Below are 23,677 nucleotides of genomic sequence, written 5' to 3'. Positions count from 1 at the left end.
TAAAGTGCAATCGAGTAGTGCAAAAATCATTATGAATAACTCATGTCCAAATGTTAATACATAGTAAATGTGGTGGAAGATAATAAAGGGTCAATACCCAAGCATAAGGTTAAATGAATAGAAGAGGTGGTGAGAGGGATCTACCTGTAGTCATGTCCCGCTCCCGTGCCAACGCCAAACCAACACGTGTTTCGCAACGTGGCCTTCGTCAGGGAGGTGTGGTCACCACCTAGCAAAATAGATGCCGATTTCATGCGCTTTGGATGCTGCCTCTCCCATAGACAGAGTGTGAGCAGATCAAAAGCGCACGAAAGGAGTGATATGCTGCATTTTTGAACGCACGGATTTGGATTAAAATTTCAGCATCCAAATCGCTGCGTTCAAAAAAGCATTGTGCGCACTAATTATCCACAATCTTCATAGATTGTGCTAGGGACGCAGGATGCGTGCATTTACGCTGCGGTGCTAGACGCAGCGTAATTACATGCAATATGCACACGTGCGCACATGCCCGTAGTGTTTTCTAGATATTTTCACCTGATTCATCATTTGCAACTTTTAGAAAAGTTGCAAAATTTGTTGCAAATGTATTCCAGTTCCCCCTTAAGTGATTTTATGTAGTCCACATTTTTTGGGTGACATGTTGTAAAACATTTGACATTTTGCGCTGAAAAGTTACAAAAATTGTTAAAGTTAAAAAAATATATATATTTGACTTTGCACAAAATTTAATGTTGTGCGACTTTTTGAAAAATCTGGCGCAAAAATGGCAACAGATACACAAGACAAAAAAAGGGACATAAAAAACCTCAAATGATGAAGCGAGGACTAAAGGCCCCGTCACACGCAGCGATATCACTAGCGGGCGTACCCGCCCCCGTCGTTTGTGCGTCACAGCAAATCGCTGCCCGTGGCGCACAATATCGTTAGGAGCCATCACACAGACTTACCTGCCTAGCAACATCGCTGTGGCCGGCGAACCGCCTCCTTTCTAAGGGGGCAGTTCGTGCCGTGTCACAGCGGCATCAATAGAAGCGGAGGGGCGGAGATGAGCGGCCGTAACATCCCGCCCACCTCCTTTCTTCCTTATTGCCGGTGGCCGCAGGTAAGCTGTAGTTCGTCTTTCCTGAGGTGTCACACGTAGCGATGTGTGCTGCCTCGGGAACGACGAAAAACCTCCGTCCTGCAACAATCAACGATTTTTGGAAAATGAACGACGTGTCAACGATATGGTGAGTATTTTCCATCGTTAACGGACGCTCGTTGGTGTCACACGCAACGACGTCGCTAATGATACCGGATGTGCGTTATGGAATCTGTGATCCCGGCGATATATCGTTAGATACGTCGTTGCGTGTAACGGGGCCTTAAGGGTATGTTCACAGTTGTTTTACATGGTTTTTGAAGCAGATTTGCAACCCTCCAGCATTTTGTTTTGGTTTTTTTTCAGCGCTGACGTATCACGTTAAATGTAAGCCCCCTGTCATATATTCACCTTCTGGCGTCTTCACCTTTTACCGACGCAGCTCAGGTCCCTTGGCGCCATCTTGTGACTGTAACTTCTGTCTGGCTGGCTTACATCACAAGCACTCAATGAGAACCAGAAAGAGGCTAGAATGAGGCTCTCATAGAGTTGTATTTAGTTTTTACCACCGGCGCGCTCCATGAGACACTGGAGCAGCAGCCAAGTCACTAAGCGCCGAGACCGACCGGAGTGACAGCAATAGAAGATGAAGCTGCCGGAAGGGGAGTAAGTATAGGACAGGGGACAGGGGATGAAGCACCACTCTAGCACTGCAATAAATAAAAATACTGGAGCGGTGCTAATAGTCTAATGTTTTAGAGCAGGTTCATTTCAAAACTTCTTTGTGAAAATACCGTAATTTAGAGAAGAAATAGCTGCTATTGCTGCCATTCTCAGCAGTGTAACAAATCACTTACAAAGTAGACAAAAGAAAGGTAGTGAAAATGTATCAGAAAATATCAAAAGTTAAAAATATAGGATATCATTGTGATTAATATATAACAATACAAAAAAAGGATTAAAAGCAGTAAACCATGCACTGTACACAAAGAATATAATAAATAAGGCATTATATAAAATGGAACATTATTGAGACCTATACATGGGCAAAATCCAGTATAAAGTGAAGATTTATCCCTTGAAGAATTACATCAGAAGTAACAATATAAAATAGAAAGCATAAAATTGTATAAGAACACTATTGAGGGACTGGTTTTAATAAAAAAAATGCTTCTGTATATTGATTCTAATAAAAGCCTACCATGTTCTATACTTATTTTTGGGGTTTGAGAGAATATGATTGAATTTCACACCTATTTCTGTTATGAGCCCCAAATAAGAGATATGTCTCAGTTCAATGTAGAACTTTGTATATTCACAAAGTGCCCTTATATCATGGGTTTTGACAAAATTTTCCGACATTGTGAGTTAATGGACGATTGGTTTCTGGCAACAATCTATCAGTTAGAGCATGGTTCCCCAACTCTAGTCCTAAAGAGCCATCAGCAGTGTATATTTTCAGGATTTCCTAAGTATTGCACAGGTGCTGATTCCATCATTGCGCAATGCTAAGGAAATCCTGAAAATACACACTGTTGGTGGCACTTGAGGACTGGAGTTGGGCAACACTGAGCTAGAGGAAGGCAGGAACTTCTTCAAACCAGCATGTGCCCAATGAAATCAGAATATTTCTGCTCCAAATTGGTTTGACCAGAGCTTTGGGAGTCATGTAAATCAAATATATACTTTATATAATGCCTGGACAACTAGCTTTTTTTAGTATTGTGTTGGACAACTTGGCCTCAAGGAAACAATACCTTCACTGTTCTATGTAATACTGTCACAACTGGGGATAGAAGCTATACCAGCTATATAGTACAATACAAAGGGATGGGGAAAAGAATGCCCTATCGCTAGGAAAAGGGGGATGCGGAGACCCCTGACAACAACCTGCCGATCACCCTCACTGCCCTCACCAACCCTATACAGGTTCTGCACCTGTCGCCGAGCAGGAATACCTCACCCTAGGGAAACCCTGATCTGGGCCCTAATTAAGGATGGCGCTACGAGCGCTTGTCAACACCACTAAAGGAGACAAAAATAAACAATACAGAGAAACACAAATGCTACCACCTGAGCCCAGGTAGATAGTTATCTAAGGAGTAGCTACCACAGGAATCCCTGGAACAACGAGAGGAGATGACCACAGCCAGGAACAACTATAATCCACACTCAAACCACCCTAGGGTGAGGTTTATAAAGGAAGTCCGATTCTGGCAGCAGAGAAGAATAACTGACAGTTTCCCAGGGTCCTAGAGCCCGCTGCTGTAGAAACGGGAAACTGTCTGATAACGATAGGTGCTTCCAATCTCTGGGATTTTCTAACATCCGTGACAAATACTGTACCCTTCATTCAGTACTGATGTCCATACTCATCTGATCATAGTCATCATCAACTAGGAAACTTCACATTTTGATGACATCTATTTTACATAGCTGCACAAGTTCCCTATTGTATGACCATAGACCTCTTATGTTATGCTGTTGGATTTTTTTTGTTGTTAGATTATGCATAAATCAAGCAGAATATAAATTGTGGTATTCTCTACAGTCTAGAAGGAGTTAATGGAGCCTGTGCGGTTCTGTATTATGGAGTTGTATCGGCTCCGTGCCAGGAGCACGTACTCTTGGGCTGATTGTTGGACCGCTGTGACCAGTAAGTCAGACCTCTGAAGACATAGAAACGTCTACACTCACCTGTCCTGATGATTACACACACTATTTTTGTAAAGAAAAAAAAATGCACTAAAATGGCAAATGTTTAGATATAGGTATATTGAAAATATGATGGACACCACTTGCAAAGGATTTTAGGACTCTTCTAATCCTTTTTTCACTTGCAACATTACATTGGAATAAATATTTGTTTTCTTTTACCACCTGCAACCAGTGAGATTGTCTCTTCCATTGGTTTGTCACTTTACAATGAAAACCCACCAAAGGGCTCTTGAGTTCTCATGAGTTATACCCTCTGTGTGACAATAAATAACTATTGCCACGATTTTTTATTCTCTTGGATCACAATGGTATACTAGGGGTCCTGAGAGAGTCTATATATTAATACAGATGTGTAAACCCATAAAGCCCACTTATTGCACATACACAGAATATGTCATCAATATCTTAGGCTATGTTTACATTGCCCCTACTGCCAGCCTAAACTAAGCTTTTACCAGACAAAAACGACCCTGTTGCCATCAATGGTGAGTTCTTGAAGTTTTCTAGCCCGCTTAAGAATAGCGTCTCTATCTTTGTAGTGTAGGAGTTTCAGGAGGATAGGCTGGCCTTGGAGGTGTCCCAGGTGGAGGTGGCGGAAGGGACCCTATGCCCGCTTTCAAAATAAAAAAACGGGGAAAGAATGTCTTTTCCCATGGCGCCTTCCAGCCACGATTCCAGAAAGTTAACTGGATGTAGCCTTCTATATGTAATAGTAGCAATGAATCCAGCTCACCATCTCTGCATCCACTCTCTGTGCAAAGACTGGACAAAGGCCCTGCCCCTGCCTGATAATCGAACAAGTAAAACCGGAAAGTCTAGCTCAAATGAACAATTTCTTCTTTATTTCTTGAGAATTTCAAGAACACGGGATATCAAAACTTCCACAAAGAAACCGCTATAATGGCGTATGTATCAATGCGTTTCTGGTGTCTTTCCATCCTTAACCCCTTCACGACCCATGACGGATATATCCGTCATGGATCGTGTGAGGTTAATCCCCGCCCCCTGCCGTGGGCAGGTTGCGGCGATCCGCGCACATATCAGCTGTTTTTAACAGCTGACATGTGTGCCTGCAAATTACGAGTGGAATCGCTTCCACCTGCAACTTTTAACCCATTAAATCTCGCTGCCAAAGTCTGGCAGCGAGATGTATATGCGTGCGGCCATTACTTTCACTTACCACCGCCCCCCACGTGACTTTTGGTGGTTGCCATGGTCATGTGATGACGCCTGTAGCTAACATGACTCACTTTCTCTCAGTGCCGACATACTTCCGGCATTGAGAGTAAAGCAGCGTATCTGCAGTTCTCAGCTTTGTAGCTGAAATCTACAGATAGGGCAGAGCGATCGGATTGTTGATTCATATAGCCCCCTAGGGGGACTAGTAAAATTAAAAAAAAAAATAAAAAAAGTTTTAAAAAATAAAAAAAAACCTAAAAGCTCAAATCACTCCCCTTTCACCCCATTGAAAATTAAAGGGTTAAAAAAATAAAAAATATACACATATTTGGTATTGCCGCGTTCAGAAATGAACGATCTATCAAAATATAAAATCAATTAATCTGATTGGTAAATAGCGTAACAACAAAAAAATTCCAAACGCCAAAATTACGTTTTTTGGTCGCCACAAGTTTTGCGCAAAATGCAATAATAGGCGATCAAAACGTAGCATCTGCGCAAAAATTGTACCATTAAAAATGTCAGCTCGAGACGCAAAAAATAAGCCATCACTGAGCCATAAATCCCAAAAAATGAAAACGCTACAGGTTTCGGAAAATGGTGCAAAATGTACGCCACTTTATTGGACAAGTTTGTGAATTTTTTTAACCCCTTAGATACAAGTAAACCTATACATGTTTGGTGTCTACAAACTCGCACCGACCTCAGGCATCACACACACACATCAGTTTTACCATATAGTGAACGTGGTGAATAAAATATCCCAAAAACTATTGTGCGATCACACTTTTTTTGCAGTTTTTCCACACTTGGAATTTTGTTGCTGTTTTCCAGTACACTATAAATTTATGGTTTCATTTAAAAGTACAACTCGTCACGCAAAAAACAAGCCCTCATATGGCAAGATTGACGGAATAATAAAATGATACGGCTCTCGGAAGAAGGGGAGCAAAAAAACCAAATGTAAAAACGGAAAGCGCCTGGGGTCTGAAGGGGTTAATCATGATTAACGGTGGAAAGACACCAGAAACGCGTTGATGCATATGCCATTATAGCGGTTTCTTTGTGCAAGTTTTGATGTCCCGTGTTCTTGAAATTCTCAAGAAATAAAGAAGAAATAGTTCATTTGAGCTGGACTTTCCTATTTTACTATTTCAGCCTTCCGCACTCTCTGGAACCCCTACCAGGCACAGGTTGCCTCTGAGAGAACGATTTTCCAAATCGTTGACTTTGGTAATCAGTAGAGATATATTGGGCTTAGTTTATCCTCAGTCAAGCCCACCCACCTTTCCAGCTCTCCCATTCACTGTGTGCAGTTTACGCTTTATACAGGATATATGAGCTTTCATATCACCCATTTGAGTACTCACAGCCTTCAGAGTAGTATTGCAGGCATTTATTGCTGCTAAGATTTCACTGTGTGGGTTCAGGCTCTAGAGCAGGGGTCTCAAACACGTGGCCTGTGAGTCGCATTAGGCCCTTGAGACTGCTTCTTGCAGCCCGCAGGCCCGTGTCCCCTGTAACGATCGCAGCTGATGCAGGGGCTGCCACAGTTAGCTCTTTATTTCAGATGAATGGTTTGCCGGCACTGCACAGAAGAAAGCCCTCAGCACAGTTATTACAATAGCAGCCGCCGGTCAGTCAGAGGCCAGCAGCTGACATCATACACATCAGCTGCTGGCCTTTGATTGGCTGGCGGTTGCTATTGGAATAGCTGTCTGCAGTGCTTGTTACTGCGTGGCACCGCAAATCATTCATCTGAAGTAAAAAGCTCATTGCAGCGGTCCGTCAAATGTCAAGGGGGCCACGGGGCAGAAGAAGTAGGGAAGAGGACACCATGGGGAATGGAGGGCAGGTGAGAAGGTGCGTGTGTGTGCGTGTGTGTGTGTGTGTGTGTGTGTGTGCATGCGTGCGTGCGTGTGTGTGTGTGTGAAGAATGTCACAATTGGGGACACTACTACAGGATGAGGTCATTGCTACAAGAAGACCAGGAATGGGGCCATTACTACAAGAAGAGCACCAGCATGGGCAAATTTGTAAAAGGGGACAATGAAGGGCACATTACTACAGGATGAGGCACATTACTACAAGAAAGGGACCAGAATGGGGCACATTACTACATGAAAGGAAACAGGATGGGGGACATTACTAAAAAGATGAGGATCGGGATGGGAACATTAGTAAAGAGATGAGGATCAGGATGGGAACATTACTAAAAAGATGAGGATCAAGATGGGAACATTACTAAAAAGATGAGGATCAGGATGGGAACCTTACTAAAAAGATGAGGATCAGGATGGGAACATTACTAAAAAGATGAGGATCAGGATGAGAACATTACTAAAAAGATGAGGACCAGGATGAGAACATTACTAAAAAGATGAGGATCAGGATTGGAACATTACTAAAAAGATGAGGATCAGGATGGGAACATTACTAAAAAGATGAGGACCAGGATGAGAATATTACTAAAAAGATGAGGATCAAGATGGGAAAATTACTAAAAAGATGAGGATCAGGATGGGAACCTTACTAAAAAGATGAGGATCAGGATGGGAAAATTACTAAAAAGATGAGGACCAGGATGAGAACATTACTAAAAAGATGAGGATCAAAATGGGAACATTACTAAAAAGATGAGGATCAGGATGGGAACATTACTAAAAAGATGAGGATCCGGATGGGAACATTACTAAAGAGATGAGGATCAGGATTGGAACATTACTAAAAAGATGAGGATCAGGATGGGAACATTACTAAAAAGATGAGGACCAGGATGAGAACATTACTAAAAAGATGAGGATCAAGATGGGAAAATTACTAAAAAGATGAGGATCAGGATGGGAACCTTACTAAAAAGATGAGGATCAGGATGGAAACATTACTAAAAAGATGAGGACCAGGATGAGAACATTACTAAAAAGATGAGGATCAAAATGGCAAAATTACTAAAAAGATGAGGATCAGGATGGGAACATTACTAAAAAGATGAGGATCAGGATGGGAACATTACTAAAAAGATGAGGATCAGGATGGGAACATTACTAAAAAGATGAGGATCAGGATGGGAACATTACTAAAAAGATGAGGATCAGGATGGGAACATTACTAAAAAGATGAGGATCAGGATGGGAACATTACTAAAAAGATGAGGATCAGGATGGGAAGATTACTAAAAAGATGAGGATCAGGATGGGAACATTACTAAAAAGATGAGGGTCAGGATTGGAACATTACTAAAAAGATGAGGACCAGGATGAGAACATTACTAAAAAGATGAGGATCAAGATGGGAAAATTACTAAAAACATGAGGATCAGGATGGGAACATTACTAAAAAGATGAGGACCAGGATTGGAACATTACTAAAAAGATGAGGACCAGGATTGGAACATTACCACAATATGTTGGCCAAAATTACTATATGGTGCTAATTGTAAAATGATATTACTTACAAGAAAGGGATAAAATGTAAAAATAAAATAAATTAAAAATGCCTTTTCTAAATAAATATAAATATATTTAATAATATTAATATATAAAATAAGGGACCAGAATGGGGCACATTACTACATGAAAGGAAACAGGATGGGGGACATTACTAAAAAGATGAGGATCAGGATGGGAACATTAGTAAAGAGATGAGGATCAGGATGGGAACATTACTAAAAAGATGAGGATCAAGATGGGAACATTACTAAAAAGATGAGGATCAGGATGGGAACCTTACTAAAGAGATGAGGATCAGGATGGGAACATTACTAAAAAGATGAGGATCAAGATGGGAACATTACTAAAAAGATGAGGATCAGGATGGGAACCTTACTAAAAAGATGAGGATCAGGATGGGAACATTACTAAAAAGATGAGGATCAGGATGAGAACATTACTAAAAAGATGAGGACCAGGATGGGAACATTACTAAAAAGATGAGGATCAGGATTGGAACATTACTAAAAAGATGAGGATCAGGATGGGAACATTACTAAAAAGATGAGGGTCAGGATTGGAACATTACTAAAAAGATGAGGACCAGGATGAGAACATTACTAAAAAGATGAGGATCAAGATGGGAAAATTACTAAAAACATGAGGATCAGGATGGGAACATTACTAAAAAGATGAGGACCAGGATTGGAACATTACTAAAAAGATGAGGACCAGGATTGGAACATTACCACAATATGTTGGCCAAAATTACTATATGGTGCTAATTGTAAAATGATATTACTTACAAGAAAGGGATAAAATGTAAAAATAAAATAAATTAAAAATGCCTTTTCTAAATAAATATAAATATATTTAATAATATTAATATATAAAATAAGGGACCAGAATGGGGCACATTACTACATGAAAGGAAACAGGATGGGGGACATTACTAAAAAGATGAGGATCAGGATGGGAACATTAGTAAAGAGATGAGGATCAGGATGGGAACATTACTAAAAAGATGAGGATCAAGATGGGAACATTACTAAAAAGATGAGGATCAGGATGGGAACCTTACTAAAAAGATGAGGATCAGGATGGGAACATTACTAAAAAGATGAGGATCAGGATGAGAACATTACTAAAAAGATGAGGACCAGGATGAGAACATTACTAAAAAGATGAGGATCAGGATTGGAACATTACTAAAAAGATGAGGATCAGGATGGGAACATTACTAAAAAGATGAGGACCAGGATGAGAATATTACTAAAAAGATGAGGATCAAGATGGGAAAATTACTAAAAAGATGAGGATCAGGATGGGAACCTTACTAAAAAGATGAGGATCAGGATGGGAAAATTACTAAAAAGATGAGGACCAGGATGAGAACATTACTAAAAAGATGAGGATCAAAATGGGAACATTACTAAAAAGATGAGGATCAGGATGGGAACATTACTAAAAAGATGAGGATCCGGATGGGAACATTACTAAAGAGATGAGGATCAGGATTGGAACATTACTAAAAAGATGAGGATCAGGATGGGAACATTACTAAAAAGATGAGGACCAGGATGAGAACATTACTAAAAAGATGAGGATCAAGATGGGAAAATTACTAAAAAGATGAGGATCAGGATGGGAACCTTACTAAAAAGATGAGGATCAGGATGGAAACATTACTAAAAAGATGAGGACCAGGATGAGAACATTACTAAAAAGATGAGGATCAAAATGGCAAAATTACTAAAAAGATGAGGATCAGAATGGGAACATTACTAAAAAGATGAGGATCAGGATGGGAACATTACTAAAAAGATGAGGATCAGGATGGGAACATTACTAAAAAGATGAGGATCAGGATGGGAACATTACTAAAAAGATGAGGATCAGGATTGGAACATTACTAAAAAGATGAGGATCAGGATAGGAACATTACTAAAAAGATGAGGACCAGGATGAGAACATTACTAAAAAGATGAGGATCAAGATGGGAAAATTACTAAAAAGATGAGGATCAGGATGGGAACCTTACTAAAAAGATGAGGATCAGGATGGAAACATTACTAAAAAGATGAGGACCAGGATGAGAACATTACTAAAAAGATGAGGATCAAAATGGCAAAATTACTAAAAAGATGAGGATCAGGATGGGAACATTACTAAAAAGATGAGGATCAGGATGGGAACATTACTAAAAAGATGAGGATCAGGATTGGAACATTACTAAAAAGATGAGGATCAGGATAGGAACATTACTAAAACAATGAGGACCAGGATGAGAACATTACTAAAAAGATGAGGATCAAGATGGGAAAATTACTAAAAAGATGAGGATCAGGATGGGAACATTACTAAAAAGATGAGGATCAGGATGGGAACCTTACTAAAAAGATGAGGACCAGGATTGGAACATTACTAAAAAGATGAGGACCAGGATTGGAACATTACCACAATATGTTGGCCAAAATTACTATATGGTGCTAATTGTAAAATGATATTACTTACAAGAAAGGGATAAAATGTAAAAATAAAATAAATTAAAAATGCCTTTTCTAAATAAATATAAATATATATATATATATATATTTATTTAGAAAAGGCATTTTTAATTTATTTTATATATATATATATATATATATATATATATATATATATAACAAAAAAAGTGCGCGTGTGTTATAATAAATGAGTGAACATGTTCAAAAGCAGGGATCCAAAGATGTATAGAAAAAAATATGGTAGTAATAAAAATGCCACTTTGACCTGAAAAGAATGCGGCCCCCCAAATGATTTCTTTGTATGTGCGGCCATACACCCAGCCGAGCTTTCTCTCTGTCCCAGTGTGGTAATCCACGCTGCTATATGACGTTGGCATGGGGTGTTGTACCCACAGTGTCTCCGGGCATTCACTGCTCCTCCTGGATCATTCCTGCTGTGGCGGGAGAGCAGGGACAGGGCCATCTTAGGATGACCTCCGACACATCCTCTCGGCTCCTTTTCACCCGTTGCTCTGCCTTCCCCAGGTGAGTGAGGGGTCACAGACGTCAGAGTACCGCTGCTGGCAGTCAGGATGCTCTGCCCTGCAGCCGGCCAGGCCACGCCCCCCCACGGGCGCACATTGGAGCCGTAAATTGCAAAAATGCCGGTATGTACAAGCACTATGTGATAATACCCAATGGCGAAGGATAAAGCCACAATGGCAAACCTGAGCTTCTTCCATTAGATGATCACACGTGTTACATATGTCTGTGAGGGAGGAAGGACAGCACAGGTCACAGCCTATAGGTGCATCCCCAGCCTGTGTGATGGGCAGCACCCAGTACACAATATAGTGCCCATCTGCCTGTATACAGGATGCGCTGCTGGCAGGCTGGGGGTTACTGGCCATTAGCTTATTACAGCTTAGGCCCTCTTACCCAAGCCTTGCTGCATCCTATAGCGCTGCCCATTCATTGCATACAGCAGGGCCCTGGCACAGCAGCATGCCCCCGGAGCTGCCATGGAGGCCTGCTCTCCCCATCCTTAGGATCCCAGCCATACACGAGGAGGACCTACCAGTTCTCCTGCATCCACTGGATCGCTTCATTCTCGTTAAACTGCTTCTCGAATTCATATTCCTGCAAAGTCAACACTGACATGTTCATTGCTGGATGCCACCTGGGGAGAGAGAGCCCGAGCGTTCCGGAGAGCCTCTGCTCCCAAGCCTAGGTGTCTGTGCCTAACTGTACCCTTGATTTAGCATTGCTCTCTCCTCGCCCTATCCTCCTCCCGGGTCACAAGCCGTCCTCCTCCTTTCTTCTGCATCCACCCTGGCAGCAGCACTGCAGCGCTGCGGTCCTAACGCCGCCTGTTAGCTGTGCTGGAGCACCTGACACCCCTCCTCGCTGGGCACGGCGCTCACTGGCACCTGCACTGGTCTACCCTCACCCATGGAAATGATAATAGTGCAGAAACCTGATGACAACACTATTTATTCCCCCCACAGGACCACAGCATGTTCAGTTTGCTATCCTGAAATCATTATCCTCCCATGCTACCTTTTTCCATTTGAAGCCTCTACATGAGGTTTTTTTTCTTTGGCCCCGTGCACACGTTGAGTTATTGGTGCGTTTTTTACATCAGTATTCGTTTTTAACCAAATAGTTTTTTATTACATTTAAGCATCACATGTTATACAGCAACAGCCAATTATTTTCCTTTGCAAAAAACCCCACAAAAACAGCAAACAAACAAACAGAAACAGTGACCAACCTTCCCCCCCCCCCCGCATCCCTTAAAGTATGCAATAAAAATTTAGCATATAGTATAGGTTAACTCTTTCACCCAGGGTGATTTTCCTTTTTTTGCTCCAATTCTTCCGACAGCAATAAAGTTTTTTTATTTTACCATCAATCTTGCCATATAAGGGCTTATTTTTTGTAGGACGAGTTGTACTTTTGCATGAAACCATTAGTGTTACCATATAGTATACTGGATAATGTGAAACAAAATTGAAGTGCAGTATATGCACTATATGGTAAAACTGATGTGTCGGTATGATGCCCTAGGTCGGTTCGAGTTCGTTGATACCAAACATGTATACTTTTACTTTTATCTAAGGGGTTAAAAAAATTCAGAAGTTTGTTCAATAAAAGAATAGCGCTTTTAGCGCCTTTTTATGAGAATGTGGAAGGAGAAAATGAAAATGTTACTTTTTCTCACAAAACTATTGTTTTAACCCCAAATATTTTTATTTTCACAAGGATAACATGAAAAAATGCACCATACAATTTATTGTGCAATTTCTCCTGAGTACACTCAATATGTGGTGGAAATCAACTGTTTGGGTGCATGGCAGGATTCAGAAGGGAAGAAGCGCCATTTGAATTTTGAATGAAAAATTAGCTGGAATCATTAGCACATGCCATGTCGTGTTTGGAGACGCCCTGAGGTGTCTAAACAGTGGAGCTCCCCCACAAGTGACCCTATTTTGGAAACTAGACCCCTCAAGGAATTTATCTAGATGAATGGTGAGCACTTTCAACCCCCAGGAGCTTCACAGAAATTTATAACGTTTAGCCATGAAAATAAAAAAATACATTTTTACCACAAAATTGTTACTTCGACAAGATATCTTTTTTTCACAAGGGTAACAGGAAAAAATGCACCATACAATTTATTGTGCAATTTCTACTGAGTACACTGATACGTCATATGTTGTGTATGAGGCACAACAAACAAACCTCCCACAAAAACTATTCCACCATATTAAATGGTTGGACAAAGTCCCAAAGCATAAACTCGGAAGGAACCGCCCTCAGGAGAAATGATTGTGTTTCATGTAGTGGAATACAGATCATACAACCAAAAAACCTTTTTATAAAGACCCAGGATCCCACCCTTCACACTGAATGGGTCCCGTCCAAGAAAAAGGAATGGTCTTACCATCTATGGAATGGGCATATTGAAGCAAGCTGAAGTTTTCTTTTTTGGTTTCCAAATATTGGATATGTAAATACCAAACACCACTTCTCTGCTCACATAGCTTGCTCAATCCTCTGCAGAATAACGCATCCTACCAACGCGTTTCATTATAGTTACTTATCAGGGGCGTCTTCATGTAAAAATGCTCTCGATGCCACGGGCAGCGATATTGTTCATCACGGGCAAATCGCTGCCCGTGGCAAACAATATCGCTAGTACGCGTCACACGCATATACCTTCCTAACGATGTTGCTGTGGCCGGCGAACAAACTCTTTTTTAAGGGGGAGGTTTGTGCGGCGTCACAGCGACGTCACACAGCGAGCCACCAATAGAAGCGGAGGGGCGGAGACCAGCCGCATTAACGTCACTCCCACCTCGTTGCCGGAGGACGCAGGAACGCTATTGTTCGTCGTTCCCGGGGTGTCACACGTAGCGATGTGTGCTGCCTCAGGAACGACGAACAACCTGCGTCCAAAAAGAGCAACGATATTTGGGAAAGGAACGACGTGTCAACAATCAATGATTTGTGCCGTTTTTTGGATCATTAGCGGTTGCTCGTAGGTGTCACACGCAACGACGTCGCTAACGACGCCGGATGTGCGTCACGAATTTCGTGACCCTCGCCATAACTCGTTAGCGATGTCGTTGCGTGTAACGGGGCCTTTACTCAAAGACATCAAACAAATATATATAATGTTGAGCCATGGCAATGAGAAAAGGCATTTTTGCCACAAAAATGTTATTTTATCCCCAAATTTTAGATTACTCAAATTTACCGTGTAAACAGAATTCCCTTTAAAACATTATCTTTATCTATATATATAATTGCCTTATTCTGTCTGTTTGTCTGTCTTGCTCCAAAATGACATCATTACAGTGACAACCGTCGCATTGGCCTCTCGGCCCAGCCTCCAGCACACATTGGCCGCTTGGCTCAGCCCCGCCCCCCGCACACATTGGCCGCTTGGCTCAGCCCCGCCCCCACACACATTGGCCGCTCGGCTCAGCCCCGCCCCCCGCACACATTGGCCGCTCGGCTCAGCCCAGCGGTGGGATTCAGCCGCTTCTGTCCGGTTCGGGAAAACCAGTTGTTAAAATAATAGCCGGTTCACCGAACCGGCAAGAATCAGCGTCGGTAATCCAGTTCCCTGTATTCATTTGTATCGGCGTCTTTAAGACGCCAATACAAATGAATCCCCGTACCTCCATGCACGCCGCACTTCCGGGTTCAGTGGAGCCAGTTTGCTCTCTGACTCGGCGTCCGGAGGTGTGATGCCGCTGCAGAGGTCACGGCAGCGTGGTGAGATCACCTCACCATACTGCCGCCTGTCAGCGTCAGTGTGCAGAGTGCCGCGGAGGAGGACGGAGAAGAGGCCACTGTGAGCTGAAGATGTGACTCTGCAGGGGAGAGGAGGCCACATAGACTATGCAGGGCAGGAGGAGGCCACATGGACGCTGCAGGGGAGAGGAGGCCACATGGACGCTGCAGGGGAGAGGAGGCCACATGGAGCCTGCAGGGGAGAGGAGGCCACATGGACCCTGCAGGGGAAAGGAGGCCATATGGAGCCTGCAGGGGAGAGGAGGCCACATAGAGCCTGCAGGGGAGAGGAGGCCACATGGAGCCTGCAGGGCAGAGGAGGCCACATGGAGCCTGCAGGGAAGAGGAGGCCACATGGAGCCTGCAGGAGAAAGGAGGCCACATGGAGCCCCCTCGCACACATTGGCCGCTCGGCTCAGCCCCCCCGCACACATTGGCCGCTCGGCTCAGCCCCCCGCACACATTGGCCACTCAGCTCAGCCCCCCGCACACATTGGCTGCTCGGCTCAGCCCCCCGCATACATTGGGCACCTACACACCTCCCCCCAGGACTACTCCACCTATTAGACACCTCCCACCCAGGACTACTACTCCTATTATACTCCTCTCTCACCAGGACTACTCCGCCTATTATCCTCCTCTCTCCCCAGGACTACTCCACCTATTATACTCCTCTCTCCCCAGGACTACTCCTCCTACTATACGCCTCACCTCCAGGACTACTCCTCCTATTATACTCCTCACTTCCAGGACTACTCCTTTTATTATACTCCTCACCTCCAGGACTACTCCTCCTATTATACTCCTGTCACCTCACCTCCAGGACTATTCCTCCTATTATACTCCTCTCCCCCCAGGACTACTCCTCCTATTATACTCCTCCTATTAGAGTCCTCCTATTATACTCCTCTCTGAGGGGTGCGCAGCATGGGGATGGAGCACGATGGGGAGTGCCCAGCATGGGGAGATGAAGCACAATGGGGGGTGCACAGCATGGGGGGATGAAGCACGATAGGGGTGCACAGCATGGAAGATGGAGCATGATGGGGGTGCGCAGCATGGGGAATGGAGCACAATGGGGATATGCAGCATGGGGGATGGAGCACGATGGAGGTGCGCAGCATGGGGATGGAGCACGATGGGCGTGCACAGCATGGGGGATAGAGCATGATGGGGGATGCACAGCATGGGGGATGGAGCACGATGGGGGGATGCGCAGCATGGGGGATGGAGCACGCTAGGGGTGCACACCTCCCCCCAAAACATACACACACACCGCCACACACGCACCGCACAACACACACACACTGGGAACCACAAACACCGCCCTACACAGACACCCACACACACAGACAACGCCGCACACACACAACACCCAACACATAAAACACCATGCACACACAAACACCGCGGCACACACAGACAAATATACACACATACCGCGCAACACACACACACTGCACAAAACATACCTCACCCCAAAACACACACACGCACCCCACACACACCCACACACAAACCGCGCAACACACACAGCACCACACACACACAACTCTGCAGACACACAGCGCTCCACAAACAACGCAACACACACAACGCAACACACAAACAACACCGCTCTTCCACACCCCTACCCAGACAACACCCAGAACATTTACAGCGCCCTACACAACATTTGGCAACTACACACAACAACATCTATATATACAAAGTACTAGAGATGCATATATTAATAAAAATAAATCACTTCCCTTAAACATTGTGCATACTGCACCACCTCAACGTGTTTCTCCGCCCGTTTCTCAGATCATCAGGAGGCCGAGGGAGAAAAAAGGGAAAAAGAAGCTGTTCATATGCTGATATCTTCCATGATATCATGATATGTTATCATCATGGAAGATATCAGCATATGAACAGCTTCTTTTTCCCTTTTGTTGTGGAACACTACTGTTTTGGCACAGTTCATGGCTCAGAAGGGAAGAAGCGCTTTTTGAATTTTGGAGCGCCATTTTGGCTGAAATAGATTACTGTCACCAAGTCACATCTGAAAAGCCGCTGACATGCCAAAACAAAACAAACCCCCACAGGTGACCACATTTTGGAAACTACACCTGCTGCAGAACCATTCAGGGGAGTAGTGAGCATTTTTTAAGGGAACCTGTCTGGTCCAATATGCACCCAGAACCACGAGAAGTTCTGGGTGCATATTGCTAATCCCTGCCTAACCGTCCCTATATACACTAGCATAGATAAAGAGATCTTTAGAAAAAGTATTTCTAAAGATCTTTTATCTTATGCTAATGAGCGACGGACTAGTCCCAAGGGCATTATATCCCCTGACTAGTCTGCCCTCTTAGCATGTTAGTACACCCACAGGGGAGTACTAACATGCTATTCAATTCAGCATCACCAGCAGTGACGCGCGTACTTGTGTTCATTGTGACCGCGCTTCTGACTGACCGGCACTACTTTGGGCATGCTAACATGCTAAGAGGGTGGCTAGTAGGGGCATATAACGCCCTTGGTAAAAGAAATACCTTTTCTAAAGATCTCTTTATCTGTGCTAGTGTATACAGGGACAGTTAGGCAGGGATTAGAAATATGCACCCAGAACGTCCGTGGTTCTGGGTGCATAGTGCATCTGATAGGTCCCCTTTAGCCCTGAGGTAAAATTATCATATTTTCTAATAAAACATTGCTTTTCCCCTACGTTTTTACTTTTTAAAAGGAGTAATAGTAGAAAATGAATATAAGAATTTATTTTTCATTTTTCCAGAGTACGTTAATGACCCAATTGTGGTTGTAAACTACGTTTGAGGCACAGTCCAAAGCTTAGAAGGAAAGGAGCGCCACATTGGATTTCAGATTTTGCTGGAATAGTTTGAGGGTCACATTGGCAGAGCCTGTAAGGTGCTATAACAGCAGGGCCACCCAAAAGTCATGTACTTTTACAAAGTACACCCTTCAATTAATTAATCTATGGGTACAGTGAGCAAATTAACACCATAGGTGCTTTACACAGTTTTATACCTTGGGTGATGAAGAAAAAATAATTACATTTTATTCATTAAAATGTTGTTTAGCAACACATTTTCAATTTTTAAAAGGGCTAATAGAAAAAAATGGACCACACAGTTTGTTGTGCTATTTCTCTTAAGTACACCAGTATTACTTATGTGGTCAGTTTTTAAAACAAAAATTTAGTTTATCCCGGGGTGTAACATTTTCACATGGGGGAATGAGTAAAAATGGCACCAAAATGTGTAATATAATTTTTGCTCAACATAGCAATACCCCATATGTGGCTGTACAGTACTGCTTAGCCACACGTCACTCAGGAGGGAAGGAGCATTATTCAAATCTTGGAGCAAACATTTTCCTAGAATGCTTTTCAGACTACATATTCTAGGAAAGGACTACATGTACAGCGACAGCAAAGCAGAAATTCTCTCAAGTGACCCCATTTTGGAAATACACCCCTCTGGGAATTTATTTACAGGTGTAGTGATGTTTTCAACTCCATGGGTGTTTTCCAGAACTAAGCAGCAATGGATGTTGCTGATTAAAAATTGCAAGCTGCCATTGTAGTACCCATAAATTGTAGTGCCCATAGATTGTGCACAGCTTGTACATCTGGAGACACACATGCTGTAAATTAAGCAGGTTCTCCTCACTACAGTAATGCCAAACATTTATACTAAATGTGGTTAAGGTACACTGTGGGGCTCAAAAGGAGGGGGGCACTTGGATTTGGAAGCATAGGTTTTGCTGAGTTTCTTTTGGGGGGAGCCATAGCACCTTTTCAGAGCCTTTGTGTTACCAATAACATGAAAAAATCCTTTAATTCCATTCATAAATGATGGACCTTGAGTGGGGACTTGTTTTTTTGTGGATTGAGTTAATGCTTTTATTGGGAACATGTTACATAACATTTTGGATCACATTTATCCCGAGCTCTACACTGAGCACTTACATCACAATTTTCATCTAAATCTCCATATGATGGGATTCAGATGACACCCCCAAGGAATCCATTTACTGTAATGAGGCTGCATAGTTACTCTGAACTTCGTGGGGCCTCTGTTAGGCCTCTGCCACACTCACGTGAATTTCACGCACGTGCCGAGAGACACGTATTTTCCCTGCGTGTTGTGTGCAGGTAAGTACGTGTCTCTGGTACGTGCGTGACACGTGTGTTCTACGTGTGCTATCCGCGATAGCACACGTAGAATCAGTAATTATTATACTCACCTGGTCCTTCCTGACGTCCGCGGTGCTGTCCGTGGTGCTGATCCTCGGTCTCCAGCCCTCCCGTCTCCCCGCTGCTGCTGCTGCCAGGCAGTGAAGTGAATATTCAATGAGAATAATGAGCGGCGGTCGGCAGCAAGAGGCAGCAGCGGCAGAGACAGGAGGGCTGGAGAAGGTGAGTTAATGTTTTTTTTTTTTTTCACTGACATGTGTGTTTTCTCCGGCGCGTGTCACACGGGACCGCATCCACACTACACCCGTGTGGTGCGGGTGCGGGCCGTGTAACACCCGTGCTGCCGGAGAAAACACTGACATGTCAGCGCTTTGAAAATCGCACACACGTACAAACGCACACGGACACACGTTCCGTGTGGTTTTACGTGTGTGTGCCTGCTACAATAGGGTAGCATTGGTTAAAGTGTCTCCGTGCCGCCGGTACGTGTAAAAAATGACAAACACGTGCCGGCAGCACGGATGTGTGGCACAGGCCTTAAGCTGTGTGGTTTCCAGAAGTGAACAAAACTGGTTAACAATGCCTTTATATACCACTGAAAAGATGGACACTGCCAGATCATAAGCAGACACAGTCCAGGCGACCACCTCTGCCTCATTAAAGGGAATGTTCTGACAGAGGTTTTGTCTGAATCACATATTTCAGAGCTTTACACCTAAACCTCAGTGTAAGCGCACAATGTAGAGAGCAGGATAGATGACAAGAATTGCTTTTATTTATTTTTTACACAATTTACCATGCAGTATTTGGGGTTAGACGGCTTTATTCTTTGGGTCATTGTGATTTCAGCTATATCAGATCTATATAGTTTTTATAAGTTTGGCACCAAACACACATTAAAAACGTCTTTTATTTACTAAAAAGGTTTTTGCATTACTGTATTTTGAAAGCTATAATTTTTCTAGATTTCTGCCAACAGAGTCATGTGAGGACTTTTCTCTTGCAGGGTGAAATGATGTTTTTATGTGAAACTGTTTTTGGCACATTACATTTTTGGATTTTTTTTATTCTGATTTTTGGGAGACAGAATGAGCATGAAACAGCAATTCAGGACTTGTTTTTTGTGTTTTTTTGTTTTTTTTAACACTGTTCACTGCTTGGTAAAAGTAATATGACAGATTTATTCTTCATGTCAGTATGAATACAGCAACATCAGACTTAAATAATTTTTTTTATGTTTTGTTGCTTTTACACAATAAAGACAATTTTATAGAAAACAATATTTTTTTGTATTGCATAGTCTGAGAGCTATAGTTTTTCTACTTTTTTGCTGACAGAGCTATAGGGCAGTTTGTTTTTTGCGAGACAAGATGATGTTTTCAACTCTATCATTTTTATTAACGTTCAACATTTGAATAGCATTTCATTTTTCGGTGTTATGAAAAGCATAATTTTTTTGCCACATTTTGTATTTGTTTTCTTTACGCTGTTCACTAAAGGGGTAAAATAGCCGCATGCTCCCCTAGCTCCTCACTGCTCGAGGGCTACCACTCAACTCCTCTCTCTTTGCTCCCCTGGAGCTGACTCTACCACTTCCTCACACTTTGCTCCCCTGGAGCCGACTACTGTGTCACCTCCCACCAGTCTGCCTGACCCCTAGGTGGGAAGCCCTATTCCAGCTCAGCAGCCCACTGGTGTATCTGACAGGGTGTGATGTGAGGTGTGATTGGGATTTTGGATGCTGGTTGAGGCAGTACTACAGGTTAGGAACCCAGAACCATGGGTGGTTGAGTCCTGCACTAAGAATAAAGAGCGTGCAGTAACCTGTGACAACCTGACTAGTCCAGGGGCGTCACAGAAAAACACACGTTTTTCACTGATGTGTTGAAGGTGCAAATTCCCCTCCGTATGCCATGATTTTGGCACACGTGTTCTCCGTGTGCTATCCGTGATAGCACATGGAGAGCAGGAACTATATACTCACCTGTCCCGGGAGCTGCTGTCCCTGATGCTGATGTGTCCCCTGCTGCTACTTCCAGGCCTGCAGTGCAGTGAAAATTCATGAGCATAATGAGTGGGCCTGGAAACAAGTGACAGCAGCGCTGAAGACAGCATCACTGGAGACAGGTGAGTATAAAAATAATTTTATTGCACAGACACGTGCTTTCTCCGGTACATATCACACGGATTACATCACTGTGTGGTCCGTGTGACATCAGTGATGTTGGAGAAAAACGGACTTGTCTCCGTGCGGAACACACGGACCGTGAGAAATCACTGATGTGTGCTCAGGCCCACTGATTTTAATGGGTCTGCCTTTATCCGTGATTAAGTATAAAAATAGCGACATACGTACCGGAATCACTGACGTATGAAAGGGGCCTAATATATACATTAATATATGTGATGCCCTGGCAAAACCAGGTAGTCACAAATAGTTCACATCCTCCTTGTTACCATCACAACCCACATCTAGGCATAACACTCAGCCATAAAACCCTGGTCACCCCCTCATGATAACTAGGACCCACCTGGGGATCCTCAGGAGTCAGGGCTGGGAACCCAAGAGACAAGCTTTGACAGTTAAAGTGTGGAGAGCTGACTGTAGTGTAGTCAGGAGTCGTAGCCCCTGGACTGCTTGGCTAGGTGGCAGACGGTGAGCAGAGCCACAGGCGACGGAGATCCGGTCGCGGGAGACCTAAAGTGGACCAGGGCAGGGTTCTAGCCCGCCGGTACCAACAGTGGGAATCCAGTCCGGAGGCCATGCACAGTCGGGGTGCCTGGACCCTAGGGCGAGGAAGGTTGCAAGCCCCTCTCCAAATAACTAGCCGGGAACAAGGTTCCAGACATTGTCCCAATTTACTGCCCAGACAGAGCGAAACGGAAGCCCAACGCGAGGGATAGGGTGTCCGCCAAGAACCCACTAAAATCCAAAGGTCAGCTTTCGCGGGCCACAGCTCCCAACACAAATAGAACTGGGAGTGGACGTCTCCATTCCATGCAAAGTCGTCCAAAAGAGAAGGAAACACCAAGTACAGGAGGAAGGGTTATCTGCTCATCAGCCTGGGTGCGGTACCCGAGTGCACCCTCCAAAGGCAGCCGGCCACTGGCAACTTGGTTTACTACTGGACTTGTGTGAAATTATTGAACTGTGAGTACACCACTGTCCCCCGGTCCGGGCTGGCGCGTCACCTCCAGCAGCCATTCCTCCCGTGTTCCGACCGGGACTACACCTCCCCTACCCGTGGAGGGGATCCCATCTTGCTGCCCCACTCCATCAGCCCCGGGCGCCCCATCACCATCCCTCACCGCAACCCATGGGTGGCGTCATAGACAACCTCCCTTGTAAATATCCCCTTTCCGACGGTTGTGAGGACGGGCGGCCCGGGTCTGGTCACCACTCGAGCCGCAGCAGCGAACCCGGATCCGAGCAGGCCCCCCGAGAGAGAAGTGGCAGCGGCCCCCGCCCGCAACATATATTTGTGTCTTCAAGGGCAAGAATCCAACACTTTCTTACACACTGATGACACACTGATCCAAAACACTAGTACCATTTTTTTCCATGCATGTGTTTATGTACCGCCCCCGTGCGAGCAGCTGGGCTGCTACCGCTCGGATCCGGATCTGCGGTGGCTCAAGGGGTCTCCGGACCCGGGGGTTGCGCGGCCACTCGATTAAAAGAAGGGGGGAAGATATGTACAGGGGCTTTTTGGAAAGTTCATGACGCCACCCATGGTGCGTGGTAATGTGAGGGACCACCGCTGCCATTGGGGAGCCTGGTGACGATGGTGTGGCAGCCTGATGTTTAACCCCTTCGTGGGTAGGGGTTTTGTGTCCCGGGTCCCGTAGATGGTTGGGATGGTATTTGGGTGCCGTGGGGGATAGGAACAGGGGTCTTCAATGTACTCACTCAGTCCTGGAATAACTACACCGACAGCCTGTAAACCAGAATTCTGAACACCACTGCAGCCCGCGGGGAGCACGATTGGATCCGTGCCCTTGGTGTTGCTGTTGGCCTGTGGCCCTATCCTTGGCACCTTCATCTCTGTTGGACCCGAGGGTATAAAACTCTTCGGGTCCCGCTCACCTATATGGCTAATGGAGTGAGCTTGCTCTCAGGGTTCATGCGTAGGATTTCTTTGGACTGTAGTGGGAAAGTCCTATCCCATCGGTGCGCTAGTACCCCGATTTTGGAGCGGGTTGAGGATGACACTTGAAATCTTCACCCCCGTCGGGTAAATTACCGGAACGCGTGAAGCTACTTTACAACCCCGTC

The 23,677-nt window shown here is 44.1% G+C and overlaps 1 protein-coding gene across 1 annotated transcript in view; it reads right to left on the bottom strand.

Annotated features, from left to right (window-relative positions):
* ELOVL6 (ELOVL fatty acid elongase 6) overlaps positions 1–12,289 on the bottom strand; it is a 149,134-nt gene extending 136,845 nt beyond the window's left edge. Inside the window, exon 1 of the mRNA XM_075336544.1 lies at positions 11,974–12,289. Within this exon, the coding sequence (XP_075192659.1) occupies positions 11,974–12,062 (89 nt within the window). The 5' untranslated portion in view covers positions 12,063–12,289. The remainder of the gene's footprint in view (positions 1–11,973) is intronic.
* Between the last annotated feature and the right edge of the window lie 11,388 nt (positions 12,290–23,677).

The sequence above is a fragment of the Anomaloglossus baeobatrachus genome, chromosome 1, assembly GCF_048569485.1.
Source record: "Anomaloglossus baeobatrachus isolate aAnoBae1 chromosome 1, aAnoBae1.hap1, whole genome shotgun sequence".
NCBI lineage: Eukaryota > Metazoa > Chordata > Amphibia > Anura > Aromobatidae > Anomaloglossus > Anomaloglossus baeobatrachus.
Note: the sequence above shows the minus strand (reverse complement) of the source record. Positions and strands in the feature narration are given on the sequence as shown.